The sequence below is a fragment of the Heliconius melpomene genome, chromosome 6 (genome assembly GCF_056956725.1).
Source record: "Heliconius melpomene rosina isolate 202511_hmr_F chromosome 6, ASM5695672v1, whole genome shotgun sequence".
Lineage (NCBI taxonomy): Eukaryota > Metazoa > Arthropoda > Insecta > Lepidoptera > Nymphalidae > Heliconius > Heliconius melpomene.
In genome coordinates, this window is record NC_140394.1 from 7,388,678 (window position 1) to 7,405,749 (window position 17,072).

Here is a 17,072-nt window from a genome sequence, read left to right on the forward strand (position 1 = left end):
CAATAAAAAAAAACATATTTCTATAAAAATAATAATAATAGATGATTTATTTCTTTTATTTTTAATAATATAATAAGAAAGATACGTTACAATTTTTTATGAAATCAATTCTTTGTATTGTATTATATTTATTGGCAGACTAATCGAGGCGTTTGGCGCTCCGTTCTCTATGACTACCCGGCTAGGGATAAAACGTGAAGCTGTGTTGTGTTATTGTTGTTATTATTTATGGGAATTAGCATTGAAAGATTAACTTTCAATTGAGGATAGATGTGTTAGTTATTATAATCTTGTCCATTCAAGCTATTCTATAATTTATTAAACAAAGGAATAAAATTTATTCATTTTACGTTTCTCTCAGTTTTAAGCACTTAGGGAATCGATTAAATCAATCCTTTTTTTAAAAAACCTGTTTATTTAAATATATTTTTTTTAATATTTCTCTCTTTAAATATTATTAAGATAAGATATTATTTTTACATTTATTTATTACCATAAATCTATTTAGACTTTTGTAGACTAATATACTGTAATTATTGATTTCAAAACATTTCAGCCACGGTTTCGAAATTCATTTTATCATATCAAATATTACTGAATGGTAATTTTATTTTATTGTCTGTTATATATTTAATAGAAGTTAATAATTTACTGGTGTGCCTTTATTATTTACTGTCTTATGAGTAAATGTGTTCTGTGCTTATTAGTGGGGCTTCCTGTCCTGTCCTGTCCTGTCCCGTATCCTACAATTAAAGATTAAGGAACTAAACATATACTACATAGGTAAGGCATCGGTACCCTACCGTTCCTATTAAGTACATATCTTGTCTGAGTAATCTTTTGGGTGAACGTATTCTGTGTCTATGATTCTTGTCAATTTTGTGTCAAAAATTAGATGTTAAAAAGACGACTGTCAAAAGAGTCAGATATCAAATCAAAGAGATATCAGAAATCAGAATCGGTCGTCGGTGTCCAGTGCGTCACGTCATCCGATCAATTTACCTCGTTGTGTAACTTTATAACTTGTTATTCTTACATTGCACTCAGGTCAAGATAACCTAAGGAAAAATGTATATTGTATCAAGTGTTGTAAAAGTGGCAATCCCTAATTATTTGGCAAGTTTGCCTATACCGGATTCCATCGGTGGATGGTTTCGCCTTGGAGGTAAATAATTTTCCTCTTCACTGATTTTGTAGTAACTGTTCTTCTTAAATACTGTTTCATTTTAATCTTAACTTTATGATTACAAAAAAATGCTTGCTTATTTACTTAGAATGTAATCGTATATAACAGAATATTTTTATATTTAGTTCTATACATCATTATGTTATGTTTCCTAAAATTTTATTGTCATTTTGTGTTATATAGAATAATTTAAAATACTTTAAAATTTGACAAGTACTTGTTTCCAACATTGCTCAGTACATTTTACAAGGCCATTGACATACTTTCATATAATCATGGTGTTTAATTCTTAACCCTAGCTACCCTGCTAGTATGAATAATGTATAACATGCAATGTTTTAATTCTTAGTAATAGTAAAGTAGGACAAGTACTAATAAAAATGATTATAATATGATTTTTTCTTTTTCTATATAGTTCGTGATTGGCTAGCATTAATACCTCCAACTCTTGCCATTGGTGGATTATCATATTATTCCTATCAAACTATAAAAAAAGCAAATCAAGCCGGAAGTGGACAAATCAATCCGTGTGTTAGAAAGGATATAAATAAAGTTGTTGATTTTATTGATATTGAAGATATTACAGAAAAGGCATCTCTCTGTAGATGTTGGAGAAGTAAAAATGTAAGTAAATAACAATTTTATTGAAATTTTTTGTGAATTTTTTAGTGAAAGATACTGGTATATTAGCTATTTGTAATGGGGGCTTAAGTGTCTTAGGTGCATGTACATATATTTTTTATTAGATGTTTTTATATACTGATGTAGTGACTAAAATATTTTTATGTATCTAATCTAATTTGATAAGATAAAGAGGTATCTTAAATGAAAAACAAATATTTCTCCTATACATACTATACATACATATATAGTTTGACATACATTTTAAGTTAGTGACTTTTTAACAATTAAATTTAAATTTTATTAAACTTATGGGATTATGCAAATCTATATGTTATTGGTTGTAAAATACTACATAGCTAATTATATAAATTTAAAGTCCTATATAAATCTTTTTACAGTGGCCCTATTGTGATGGTGCCCATGGAGCTCATAACAAGGCCACAGGAGATAATACTGGACCAGTAGTTGTAAGACATAAGGAAAACAAGTAAAAGAAATCATTTGCTAAATCTATATATACACAGGTGATAAATTGTGATCAAAATCATTAGACATTTTAAATGTAAATCGTCATCTTCAGTTATGTGAATTACTAATTTCATTTTTATTTTTTTTAATATTTATGTATTGCATTTGTTACTCAATACAGTAAATAGTTTAAAACTTTTATCATAATACAGTTGTTTATACTATGTTACATAGCAATTAATTCACATGAAGTGTAAGATGAGAGATACTTAATTTACTGTTTTTAATTGATATTTTTTATAATATTAAAGATTGATGTTACCAGTTTTAAATCAATAATGGCAATAAAACATGGCACTTTTTGCTTTTATTATTTTTTTATTTCAATAATCAAATTAATTCACTTCATATCATAATCATCATCAACATCACAGTCTCTTTATAACATATTTTTTTTACAATTATAACTTATGTTAAACACCTGCCAATAAATACTTTAAAAGTACACAAAGATGACTAATTTGTGGTGATTATATGTAATTATATGGCACAGCTTGTCGTTTAAATAAATAATGAATTATTTAAACTTAATTACATTATAGAACACCAAAACCATATGACTGAAATAAGTTGTTTGAATATATTATGCTTCATTGTATTTACTTTCTTGATCTTAGATCTCAGAAATATCTCATTTTCTTATCTTCAGGTGCATTGCTCACTTTTGAAGATCTTTTGAGTACTTAGCCTAAATACTATTCATTTATCACACACGTCGCAAGATATGTGGCTCAAACATAATATAATTACTCTTAAATAGACACTTAACCAAACTCAGTCTTTATGATCCAAATTTTTTCATGATATATTACGGCCATTGTTATTTTGAAGGAACCTCTTTCATAACTGCAAATAAAAAATGTGTAAGTTGTCATATTGAAATTATTACTAACATATTACAGTAACGTTTCATTTTTTAAATAACAGTGTATTTAAAATATAAAAAGATTATTTTCTTAGTTTTTCAAATTAAAAATGTGACTCTGGTAGCACTTTGGCAAAGTGGCTACAATTATTTAATCTTTATTACCCTATCAACTTTAAAATAATAGGTAATTAAATCTCTAAATCTACCTTCAGCTAATGCAAATAGATTTGGTTGTGAACATTCACATATGTAAAATATTGTTCTCGTATGTCTCAAATATAATTATAACATTCTATTATGTGAATAAAATTAAGTGGGGCAGGTCGTGGCGCAGGAGTACAAGCGTGTGACTGTAAACGCGACAGGCTGTGGGTTCGATTCCCAATTGAAGAAATAAGTATCGAGACAAAGTGCGGCGTTGAGTTTCACCACTCAACACGTGTGCCTCCAGAATTCTGTGGAAAGTGGGGAGTGACATGTCTTGACACTAGTCTCCTTTTGCCAACCCTGCTACATGCGGAATACAGCATGAAACTGAAAAAAATCAACTCTCTCGAAAAATCAACTCTCTCTCTCTCTCTCTCTAAAAAAATCAATTACCTCGATTCTAGTTTCGGCTATAACCTCTTCATTCCGTAGAAGCTCGTGTTTTAGGCCATTTTTCTTTCTGTAACACAATAAAAAGAATAAGTTTCTTACTTAAAATACATACCCACTATTATAGATGACATTTATTATACGACTATTATACATGGAATATATTTTAAACTTAAATTATTTTATGCATATCGAACAAAGTACATTAGGAACGAAGTAATACACGTTTACTTCCCATTTATACACTTCACAATGGGTTTCCGTCCCACTTGACCGCTTCCTACGCACTAAGCACCGAGACCCTAGTGCCTGCCTGCGCGTTGCAAGTTGCAACGTATCGGGTTACCTCACACAGTGCTTGTGGCTTCGAGATGGAGAAGTCACTAAATAAACTTTCCTTTACACGACGGTTAATAAAAAACCCGTCAATACATGGGAAAGGAGAACGGACCCCCGAGGCGATTTATAATGTTTTATTTGTGTAGGCTCAACTTATTGTATCGTACGAGTAACGCGAATGCAGCAATAAATTATTATTGTTATACATAGAGAGATCGCACCTATTAATTTTTAATGTTCAAATATTAATATTACTTGATAATAACATAAACATATTAGTAATTTGTAATAAACTACTTATTTTTTAGCAATATGCGATTAAATATTGTCATAAATAAAGAAGATTGCATGTGTCTATAAAATAAACCTAAAATTCCTTTCTCGTTTCGGTGGCTAGAAAGTTGTACAAACTGAAACGAGCTCTAAATGTCTAGATTGTCGATGGCTAGCTTCGGCCTTTGCTGGTTTCACAATGACATTGCATTTTGGTGTATAAAAAGAACTTTCTCAAGCCGAATTGAACTGCATGACTAACTATAGTTGTAATTAATTTTCAAGCTATGATTTCTAAAGCTAGGAGATAAATTAAATATAAGTATTTATTTCCCCGAATTTGAGTCTTTCTAATAGCCACTGCGTTTCCAGTCATTCACGTGTCGTCTTACTAGCACCTTGACTACCACCACCCAAAACGAAATAGCAGTCGCAGGTTTTCTTTTCTTTTTGGGCGAATTTTAACTCCAAGTTTACTTCGAAACAGAGCGAATAAATGAAAATAATTAATATTTCATTTCCTCGAATGGGAATCGAACGCACAACTTGTCGCGTTTAGAGACACACTTTGTGCCCCTTCGCCACGCCTTTACCTTTTAACTTTTATATCAGGGATTATTGTTAAATAATCAAAAAGAAATGTGTAGGTACTTAGGTGCTACATACATGTATATCCGTCTCCATAAAAAGAGAGCTGTGTAGGCCAGAACGACAATGCCAATAGTGACAGCCACCATGATTCCAGCTGCAAGTCCAATTGGCTCAACGTGAACACCTGAATATTGCTGTGGTGATAAGTCATTACTCATTGGTTCTTCTGTTAAAAAAAATATTTTTTATATTTAAGTATGCTTACTTTTTAAATATTTCTTTTTAAACAAAATTTTCTTTCAAATTTGCAATTTTTTGATTAGGTGTTGAATGGAGGAACTTAACGCCGCTTTATCATTCCTCCGAGTGGGATTCAAATCATCAGCTATCAAGTTTACAGACTGTTTAAGTTTAAGTTGTACTGTCGGGCTATGACAACTTCAGTAATCTCCATATTTATCCAAAAATATATATTAACATAATCTTAACTTAAAAAAATAATTTTAACAAAGTTTGCTCTCTTTTTTGCTGTAACTTCGTGACCTTTTCAGTGTATTTTTTTCTACAGCAGGCAGAGGGAACCTAGTGTTAAGACACTCCGTTCCCGATTTTCCGTATTCTGGATGCCAGCAGAGCAAAAATTAAAATATTTAAATGGAAATTTAAAATATTTAAACTCCTCGAGTGGAAATCGAACCTACAGCCTGTTGCTCTCTGTTAAAAACTCAAATATTTTGTTTTTAATTTATTTAAATAATTTAATATAAATTTTAATCAGTTGATGCGTTTGTTTTACTGTGGTTAGCATAACTCTTCATATAGCATAATAATAAGCTGCTTTTCGAGTGGAATATCTCACATAATTTACCTTGAAGGAACTCTGCCTGTGAATCAGGTATCACAGGCACGTCAACGCGGCCTTCCTCGGCGTCCTCTGGAAATGTGGGCAACACAAGATGCTCACGAACGTCGTCTTTGGAATGCAACATATCAAACACTTCGGATCTGAAATATTGTTGTAGGTATAGTATACTTAAAGACAAATAACTATTACGTTGGCTTTTGTAGGAAAGTTTACAAAGAATGATAAAAAATATGATTTAAGTGAAACCGTACAAACGAAAATGGAAACAAAAAAAAAGATATAAATCAGTCAATAAATTCACAATGAAATCTTTCCATTAGTGTATATATATTTTTTCATTTTGACTTGTTATTTAATTAAACTCTACTATTCTACAAGACTCTCTTCATTTTGTGACGAATGTTTAGTGATTTTAAATTTTCAGCTTATTTTGTAGTTCCGTTAGACTACCGGTTTTAAAGTTCTATTATGCTTATTAAAAATTCATGAATGTCTCGTAGATACAAGAAATCTTATGTTAAAGTGTGGGTATTACGTTTATCTGGAAGTGTCGTGAGAACTTCGTTAGTGTTAGACGCTATTGTATAAGTTATTTAATCGACTTGGTAGCGTAGTAGTCGTTAATGCAGGTTTAGCGTGATAAAAGATAAGAGTTAAGTTTTATAATATATTTTTATAGGTTCACGCTGTATCTTACTTAGCAGAGTAGACAGAGGCAATCTAAAGACCTAGTGTTCTTTAACTCCGTTCCCATTAATAGACCAGGGAAACTGGAGAATGGAAGTTCCTCAATTTTCGTCGAATTCTCGAAGTGGGAATCGAACCCACAACATCGCATTTACAGTCAACGGCGGCCTTATATATTTTTTTCTAATATTAAAAAGAAAAATATATAATGTAACAAAAGAGTTAAACAGGTACGGTACGTACTTGCTAACACCATCCTTATCATCCACCAGTAATTTCAAGAGGGTAGCATTAGCTTCCAGAGTTTTGTATCTGCTGTTATCTTCTACTTCCTTTAACAGATTAGGAGGAGTTACATCTGCGTCTTGTATCGAGTGTTGGCTACAACATGGCCCAGTACCTAAATAAAGAGAAAAATATAATTTTATATTGTAGACTGTGGAAGCTGAAACTTCTTTAATTAAATTTTACATGAAAAAATGTAGTATAGGTATTATTAAATCTACTTAAATATCGAACATAATGGTAACATGTTGAAAACCTTAAATAATATTACTAATCCGACACTAATTAGTGGGCCAGTCGTCCTAAGCACGTTTAGTATGCGTAACGGCGTTTCCAGCCCGGTTTTCTTACTTAAACCTTGCATTTGAAAATGTTAATTTACGTCTTACACGGAAGATTTGAAGGCGTGACTCACTATCGCATTGAAAGCTTTAAGATACGGTAACCTCATAATTTCAAAGTGAAAGCAACAAGACAAATCGACAGATCTTTTATTTATGAACGATGTTTAGCAGCACGTCATTCGTGTCGTGCTCATACCTATATATTGTATAGTGTGGGATTAGTGTTAATTGGACTGGTGAGTATCTGAGGTTACTATCTTATTCCTGATTCCCACTGTCGTTAGTTAGCCGGAGAGAATTTCAATTTGGAATATCGTATTTTTTAACATAAAAAAAAATAAGAATTACTTATTTAGTTTCTTAAACTTTAGTTTATAATATAATTTTCGCGCTCATTGTAATTATAAAATAATTAGGAAATCCTATTAAATTAAGGTCCCGGCCATATCTCGAAGCAGGCAATGGCTTGGAACCCTCAAGGAAAGCGCAAACGTGGTCGTCCCAAGCAAACCGGGCGACGTTCAGTTTTAGACGAGGCGAAAAAGATTGGCAAGACACGGAACGAAATTAAACGAGAAGCTCAAGATCGTGCAAAATGGCGAAACTCTGTAGATGCCCTCTGCCCCGATTCGGGGACATAGGAATATAAGTCAAGTCAAGGAAATCCTAAGTATTTTTATTATCACACAATTTTATTGGGATGTATATCTATTAACTAAACATTTACTAAATTTATAACTTGCATTTATATTGAACTATGTACTTGTCTTATATAGTGTATGTACACCAGATATTTAAATTACTGTATGAATAATTTTAAAGGCTTTGTTTCAACGGTCAATCATTAGCCCTCTTAGTCCATTCCCTTTGTGCCATACAGCTGCCGGAAGAAACACCATTGCAGTTTGGCTGCATTGAGTTTTGTATTTTAGGATGTGAGAACCTAAATTAAAAAATATATATTTTTCTCATATTTTACTTAAATTAAGTACTAAAGAGAACGTATGTATATTTGAGACAGATTGTAAATGAATCTTAGATTTACGTAAGACACGATAATGATCACGATATCGTATTTCTTTTTTATGTCCTTTAATGGTACGATGAACGTTTAAAAGCAATGAGCCCGTTGCTGTAAATACCTACATGCAACTGGTTTGCTTCATTAATATATTAAAGTGCCTTGAAATGTTTAAAACATCTAAAAAATTCCTCTTATCTGCTTGTGAATTGGTTAAGTGCTCACTTATCTCAAATTGCTCAAATAGTCAGGTAGTGTTATATCTTCTACAAAGAATTTTAACCGAGAAAATGAATAGGTAACCTACCTACTGCCTGCATATACCTGAAGAAGTACCTGCAATTTGCATATACCCTACATATAGATATATCTACATATATTTGTAAATAGTTATAGTCGTATGCAGTATTATTGCATAAATGTGGTTTCTTATATATTTAATACATAAATGAAACAAAACCTGTATAGATATTATCAATATCAATAACACAAAAAGAAATTAATGTATTTATTACAAATCTTTTTTTATATCTACTTCGCAAGAAGCAACAAATATTCAAGTTTGCGCTTACTAGCGAATTCAAACCAGTTGGACGGCGATACCATGCAGTACAGCTATACGTATAAGTATATGTTTATATATTATGTTGGCATCGAAAGTGGCTAAGATTTCTTGTCAAGCCAGCATTTTTTTTTCCATTTAAAGTTGGTCTGGCCTTACTTAACGCTATTTGTATGAGAGCTCTCACGTTCAAAGGAGAAAGGTATTTAGTATTACATTGCAGACAATAATGGTTGATTATTTACACATTTTATCGTGTGAACATTTATTTTGAATTGAAGATATATTGATTTAGAACACGATTAAAACACCATTGATTTATCTAAATTAGTCGATATTACATTCTTTATGGATTATAAAGTTATAATATCACGTTTTTATTTTAGAGAGATCGTGCATGTCTAAGTAACTAAAGATGTTAACTTGTAGAGTTTTCGGTCACGTACATGCATACCTATATGTATGTGAGAATTCATTAAGGACAGTAAAGCCTTGGTAGCGTTAGCAATTGGCATGATGCAAAGCTAAAAGATAGTTTTAATTTGCATACCACTGTATGCAAATTAAAACTATCACTCGCTTCGTAAAATTTTGTTATATGTATGTTAAATAAAAAAAAAAGTTTAAAATTGATTAAAAATTCTTTTTAATTTTAAAATATTATAAAAATAAAGGCAAACTATAAGAATATTAAATTCATAAAATAATCCACGTTTGTAGTTAATACCTTTGTAAGCTAGTCTCTGGAACGCTTGGTCACGTGCACGTATCCTAAGGTAAAATAATACTCATTCTACTCTCGCAAAGGTCAAACTAAGGTAAATGTAAGGTGGTAACACAACATCTCGTTCATTCATGGACATATAAAAATACCATATGAATCACGATTTTAGGATTTATCCCAAAAAAACCTGACACATTAATGCTGAATCATCAGAATTTTAGAACCTACAGATTTCCAATTATTTTAGTTTCAGTCGCGAATTGCGGAGGCAGCTCTGAGTCACGCCCACGATCTCACCTGATTCTAAGAATTTATTTATTGTAAGTATCATTAAATTGCAATTAGATTGTAGCGACGACCCGCTGTGAATAACGATAGCGGTTGTGTCGGAAAATTGCTTTGGTGAGTACACTGTGATATAACTATATAGTACTTATATATACAGGTACATACCTACCTACATACGTGCTAACTTATGAATATTTAAAGGAAAATCAATGAGTGCTCGGAATAAATAATTTTCATTCATACTTCTTCTCACATTGTATAATACCGCGATGTCTCACTTCAAAGAAAAATAATGCCATTGTGGTAAGATAATTACGTGATGAATTTGAATTGACGTCAACCTATTTAATCGATTTTTTATTTATGTAAGTATATATGACATCCTATTATTGCTTTATTGAGTGAGGCTGTGAATATCTCTCTTGTAAAAGCCATAATAAAACGACTGCCTTATTTAAATCTGAGTCAAACTACTGTTTGGCTTGTTTTTAGCTGGATTTTGTTAGTAAAATTTCATAGACTGGTACTTTGTGATATAATCTACATTACATATTAAAATACTTATATTATTTTATTGTACCAATATAGTACCTACTACCTAGATATATTATATAAAGATACATGAAGTTATTTTAATTCATTTTATATTGTGTCTTATAAGAATAAGAATATCATATTAGGAATATTCAAATTTTAACACATTTTATAAGTAAAATAAACAAAAGCACAATTATTAGCACTTACCTTTTAAGATTGAAATTTCAATGATAACAATATGTAGGTACCTATAGTCTGGCAAATATGTTATTGATAATGGGAAGCACGCGCGGTAAATTGCGCAGTATACGTATGCGCAGAGAACGTTCGATCAGTGTTACCCTGTTATGTTGTTTTACTTCACGCTTAGCAAATTACATTTACCTATACGATAATTAAAATATCTGATCATGTTTATGTTGTAGTAAATTATACAAAACGAAAATTTTATGAGGATATCTAAATATCGCAAAATAATCAGCTGTTCCATACATTGTTGTCGAGAATAAAATCAAGACTAGCCCGAAAAGTATAATAACATTTTTGAGTCAATAAATAATTAATCAATTCTAAGCTTCTGCTTATATAACTAATGGCACATGATATTTACGTATATGTGTATATACTATATACACACTTATGTACAACATAAACATTCAGTGTGCATAATACAAGCTTATAAACTATGCAATATGAATAAAGAAATATCTGGCAATATTTAAACTTCTTAAAGATTATATAAAAGAAAATAATATTGGGTAAATTATTTCAATAAATTTTGAGGTACAAAAAATGAGAGTGCGGTATCCCTTTGCCATAGTTTGCCATTTGCGTCAGTGTGAGCGCTATGTCCTTACAGGAAATTCGCACCCACACATCTTTAAAGGTACAATCGAGCTTACACTATATTGTTCAAACAAGAATATAATTAATTGTAATTACTGCTTTGATTATTTGCTTTATTATTTATCAATTTTTATTTTTTACTTTCTTGCATGCATTAATTAACGTTTTAAATAAAACGGTAATAAAATTTTGATTTAATTTGGAGATATAATTTATTAACATAATTTATTTGTTAAGACCTCTATTTCCATTATTTAAAAAATTTTTTACTTATCCATAAGTTGATTTTACATGTTGCCTAACGCCAAAATCTTGTATTTGTTTGCATGTTTTATATATTAAATTTACTTTTTAAATTTTACTTTTTTTATTGAATTTGGATTGAGAAGATTTGTATGTGGCCTCATTATAATAATTTAATTCAGTTTTTTATTTAATTTTTCAATTTACCATATCTTCATTTTGCATGTTGCTTTGGTGTTTTTTACTAATTTTTATAATATTACTGGATAAATATGCTCTACTACGCCATTCCGTATATATGATGCTATCATATGATATTATATTCATATTTCATAGTAATGAACTGATAGCGTTGCACTCGACTGTACCGTAGCCCGGTCACACCCCGCAACGATTCCCCGCGAGCCCTTACGGGGAATCGGCCCGGCGTGAGCGGGGTGTCTATGTGCAGACATCAAAATACGCTTTCTGCGCAATTTGCCGCGCGTGCTTCCCATTATCAATAACATATTTGCCAGACTATACCTATATGGGGTCTACTATTAAATGGAGTGTAGGTACGGTCAAAAAGTTAAAAAAATTGTTATAGAAAGTAATAATTAGTGTAACGTATTCATATGATAGATGAATGTAAAAGCAAAATATATAGGAGAGCTGCCCACTATCTCTATGTATATAACAATGGCAGCAAACCTTACATATATAAGTTAAAATTTTAATGGCAGTGATCGTTAAAACATCGTCAATAATGAGGGCAACAATGTAAGGCTTATGAAAATCTTACCTAAGGCAGCCACGACGAACAAACACAAAAACTGGTATTGCGCCATGAGTCACAAAGGGTGTCTGAAACCAAACACAATCTATTTACGAATCATATACATAATTTAATCATATTATTCAAATACAACAATATAGTTAGTAATATTATGGGAAACGAGGATGTATGCTTAACTATTTACTTTTGATAAAGTAAATATATTTGGGATTATTAGGGAAAGATATACGAGATGATCAGAGTAACAATAACAGAGGTTCATCTAACAAGGGCAAAATGGCGGAGTGATTTCTCTCTTATTTAATTTTTTAACCGAACCATTGAGGGACGCGATCGACTCGCACTTGAATGTATCGGATTTTCTCCTACATACATTAGAGATCATCTTGAACACTCCTGAGTCCAAATGATCTTACAGTAGAGTTTTAAAAACGTAAAATATTTTAGCGTTAGACCTATAAACCAAATCTTTCAGGTATGCCAACAGGTGGTTAAATAAACTTGCTACAATTAAGCGCTTTCAAATCCATAATAGTTTCTATATCGTGTAAACTACAAGCATTCTCCCTTAAAGGGAACATCTCGTAAACCTTTCCCCTACTTATACTCGCATGTATATATTAATTAATTGTAAGGATATAAATTATCCTTAGTTCGGAATTCATAGTATCTATCTATTAGGCTTAATATAAAAATAACATGCTTTAAGCTTACGAATCAGTTACTTTCTGATAAGGAGAGGAATCTGTTACTTTCTTCTCCAGACCGTGTAGGTCTGCTTATAGAGAATCCAATATTATTTATTACTTAAAAGTCTTCTTATTTAATTCTCTTCTCTTTCACTCGTCGGTCACGAGACCTAACTACACACTTTGTTTTATTCTGACTTTCTCTTATGTTTATGAGAGTTCTGATTGTGATTAGAAATATTAATATACATAAATAACCCTAGAAGTTTTTTTCAGTTTTTGTTATAATTTAAATTATAGAAAGTAAAAAAAGTATAACATAAATCTTGGTAACAGCCGTTTAATAAATATAATATTAATTGAATATTAAGTTTAGTTTTATGTTTATTTACATTGGCTACTTTAAAGTACCTACAACGACTCTACATACTTTTTTTCTTTGATAATAATCAATTTCTTTTAATAAAACGGCACTTGTGTATTGTGTATTTAATATGATTTTTTCAGTAATTTCTTAATTTGAAACTTGAAATTTGAAAAAAATATATATTTTCTACTACTCTATATAAGTATTACTCTAAATATTAATATTTAAAACGTATCAATATAATGTTAAACATTTCGCTGTCTTAGGTACATTTATACCTATTTGTTTATCAAATGAAACTGATGCTAATGATAGATCGCAAAGCGTTTTGTGGTTTCTGATATTCTGTGCGGTTTCTGAACACGTAGGTCTGCGTACATTCAGAATAGGTACCTGTGCCTCATCTTTGAACAAATGTAAAATATCGATTTCACGATACTAGCAGAATTTTATTTCTAGAATAAATATAGATACCTATATATAGAAATATTATATATTGTACAAAAAAATAAATAAGATTTATCTACCTTTTACTAACTTATTTTAGAATCGTAAAAGATTCTCTAAAATTTGTCGAAACAAAATTGTTTTAGCGTATATTTTTCAGATAACAGTATATATTTTTTAAGGTAGGTATTATAGGCAGGTATTCTATTATTTACTTTATTGTTCTGAAAATGCCCACACTTTTAAGGTAGCTGTCCTCATTATTTTTTTTATTGCCGTGTTTGTAATTATTTTACTTATGTACCCAAATCTAAAAATGCAAGGCATGTTATATTCTGAAGGCGTAGGTCTTATATAAAATATGATTCTCCCTATATCATTCTAAGTATCACTTCACCATAGTAGGTATCTATAGTAATTAATAAATGCCTTAAAAATATTAGCAAGGCCAAAAACTACGGACGTTTAAACAAGTTCGTTAGTAAGGTCTCATGACTTTTCATGAAGTATCTTTATACTGTGGGGAGGTTTTTTATTTTTTTGCTATAAAACTGTTTTATGTGAAACAAGGAGTAAGGATTAGTTTCTAAAGAAATAAAATCAAAAAATACCTGATCAGTATCCAATTTCAAAGAACACTTGGTAAATTAATTGAATTTCCACTGGCTTTGTCACTTATACGATCCGGTTTGGACGCGGTGCGTGCGCGTGCGTCGCTCTTCTGGGGCATTCTGCTCGCGATCTGACCGGCGCAACCGCTGGGGCAGTGCCGCTGACCTCCCTGATGCAGGAAGTTCACGAAAAATGCTTGCTATTGGATAATGGACATGGTATTCTCATACATCAATTAGTAGTTAATCTAGCTATTTTCTAAGATACTATATTTCCTTAAACATTTGAGTCATCGGTTTGTATACAGTAGGTAGATGTTTACATATCAGTGAATGAGTGATAGATTTTGTGTTGATACCAACTTAGTTTATTATGTTATATTGTACAGATATGAATTATGTAGAGGATAAAGAAATGTTATCATATTATAAATATAAGATAAAGTTAACTCTGCACCAACATTGATAGTAATACACTGGTAGCTCTATATTTTCTCTACATCTACGAGATAACGGAAAAATAGTAACTATATATAATTTAATTATATGTATAATAGAATAATTGTCAACATCTGCTGTGCTACAAAATACATAGTTGTACACATTGAGTCGGTACGAGTAATTTGTTTACCTAAGTTTCTAGTAGTGACTTGTTTGCTTATTGCGCCATAAAACATTTTCCTAATATATGAAATACTATACCATCAGCATTCTCCGAAAACATTCTAATTATAGATATTCAGATTTTTTAATTTAAATAAAATGTCCCTGTCCATGATTCAATAAGGTGCAGAGGAATGTAAACATTTATCTATTGAACATTTTGTTTTTTTTATTCATAAATTACGCGGAGACGCGTCGACGTCGAAAGGGTAAGGAGATAGGAGATAGTGTTAACAATAATTAGTTTAGGTAGTCGTGAATTCGATTTAAATTCGAGTTTTTATCTTGGGAATTTTCTCCTGTTATAAGATCCGTCGTCAATCACGCAACCCTACTTAAAGTAAATGTTGCATTTTTCGTTGGTGTACGGTATACAGCGCGGAGCTAAAAAATCTTTTAATTTAGCTTTAAACATTTATTTAATTCGCTAAGATTACATCCAAAAAGACTAAGGTAAAGTTATGGAATAAAAAAACATATTATTTTTAACCTTTTTATTTCAAAGCAATAAAGTCAAAATTGTAAGTGTCAATATGTGAAACAATCAATTATAATAAATAGAAAATATATATAAAAATAATTTAGAATGACTCCAAATTCCTCATTTCCTTATAAATGATCAATTAAAACATTATGTCTGTACAAATTAAATGAAGAAACAAATATAGAAATTAGTTTAATATAAAAGGATGAAATATACAAAGAAGAAGGAACGAATATAACTATATATGAATAGTAATAGTTACCTATTAATGTATGTGAAATCTCAATCATAGTTAGATTTTGTAACTATTCCATATTGTGAATAATAATTACGAGTATTATTATATAGATGATATTAAAATGGATATGATGTCACGTAAACAATTAGATAAAAAAAGTAAAAAGAAAAAGAAGTCTAAAAAACAAGCAGAATTTATAGATACTATTTATGATCTCTTAGAAAAATATACCAAAATGGATAGACGTATTAGAAAAACTGTAAAAGAAAATAGTGACTTTAGTAGCATGTTTAAGCAAATATTGTTAAGCTCATATAATCCGCCTACTCGGTGTTTTACTTGCACTCTATGTCAGTCACAACTTAGAAATCAACATAAACGAAGACGGTGGGAGCCAGCAGGCGATTGCTATTTGAGGACACTACGTAAAACTCCACAGCTATGGATCTATGAGCGATGGCCGAAGATGTATCCAACGTATTTAAGCACTCGGGCGCAATGTAAAAATATTAAGTATTTATTTATGTTTCTCCTAGGATTTTTATTTTGGATACCATGTTTTATTTGTATGGAGATATGCAAGTGTTTCATTTGTTGTTGTTGCTCTGATTGATACTTATTTTTTTTTCCTTTGGACATCTATGTATAACTGTATCTGTACTTAATGTTAGGTACTATATAAATACCTAGTAATTTCTTTTAAAAAAATCTGTATATATTTTTTGATTTGTCTAGGAATAATAATGAATCGAATTTATATTTTATTTCTATAATTTAGGACAAACTAAAATAATTTAAATATAGAACTTCTAAAGGACCTACTCTATTTGTTTTTGCAGTATTTTCTCGAATAATTATAGTTATACAATTACAGGCATACATGTACAAATTGCAGTACAGTTTATATATTGTACAGTACAATATATAAAATGAAAGACTCTTTTTGTGGTGTATGCTAAGACAAATACATTTTATTAATACCGTTCTTGTGTTAATAACAAATATGAATAAAAAAGAAAAAAACATTCTAACTAGAGGTAATTAAACAATAGTAGTGTTTAGAATAGTTAAGCTGCAAAGGAAATAGAAGCATTAAAAATCATGAAAGAAATATTATAAAAAAATACACTAAAATAGGTACGTGGTTGGCATAGCTTTGACAGCCGGACAGACGTACATCATAGTGATAGTTAAAAAGACATTAATATATATTTTAAGTTCTAGCCCTGAAATTATAAAATAATTTAAGTTAATAGCATTTGTTATTGTTCCCTTGTTGGTTCAGTGACAGTTTACTGGATGGATTGGATGGATGGAAAACAAAAATGGCACCAGCGACCAAGATATGTCATTATCAATTTATTGTCATTTGTCAATGTCAATTTAT

General features: G+C 30.5%; 2 protein-coding genes across 2 annotated transcripts; one reads left to right on the forward strand and one right to left on the reverse strand.

Moving 5' to 3' along the window:
- Positions 1 to 872: 872 nt before the first annotated feature.
- Positions 873 to 2,648, forward strand: LOC146538293 (CDGSH iron-sulfur domain-containing protein 2 homolog). Its single transcript, XM_085186349.1, has 3 exons — positions 873 to 1,165; positions 1,602 to 1,810; positions 2,209 to 2,648. Exons 1-3 carry the CDS (start codon positions 1,069 to 1,071, stop codon positions 2,299 to 2,301), a joined length of 399 nt encoding a protein of 132 aa, XP_085042475.1. The 5' UTR covers positions 873 to 1,068; the 3' UTR covers positions 2,302 to 2,648.
- On the reverse strand, positions 2,637 to 14,460 carry LOC146538294 (uncharacterized). The gene is made up of 7 exons (XM_085186348.1): positions 14,301 to 14,460; positions 12,193 to 12,254; positions 6,802 to 6,958; positions 5,875 to 6,011; positions 5,082 to 5,232; positions 3,807 to 3,873; positions 2,637 to 3,184 (listed from the first exon to the last, which is right to left on the reverse strand). Exons 2-7 carry the CDS (start codon positions 12,236 to 12,238, stop codon positions 3,179 to 3,181), a joined length of 564 nt encoding a protein of 187 aa, XP_085042474.1. The 5' UTR covers positions 12,239 to 12,254; positions 14,301 to 14,460; the 3' UTR covers positions 2,637 to 3,178.
- Between the last annotated feature and the right edge of the window lie 2,612 nt (positions 14,461 to 17,072).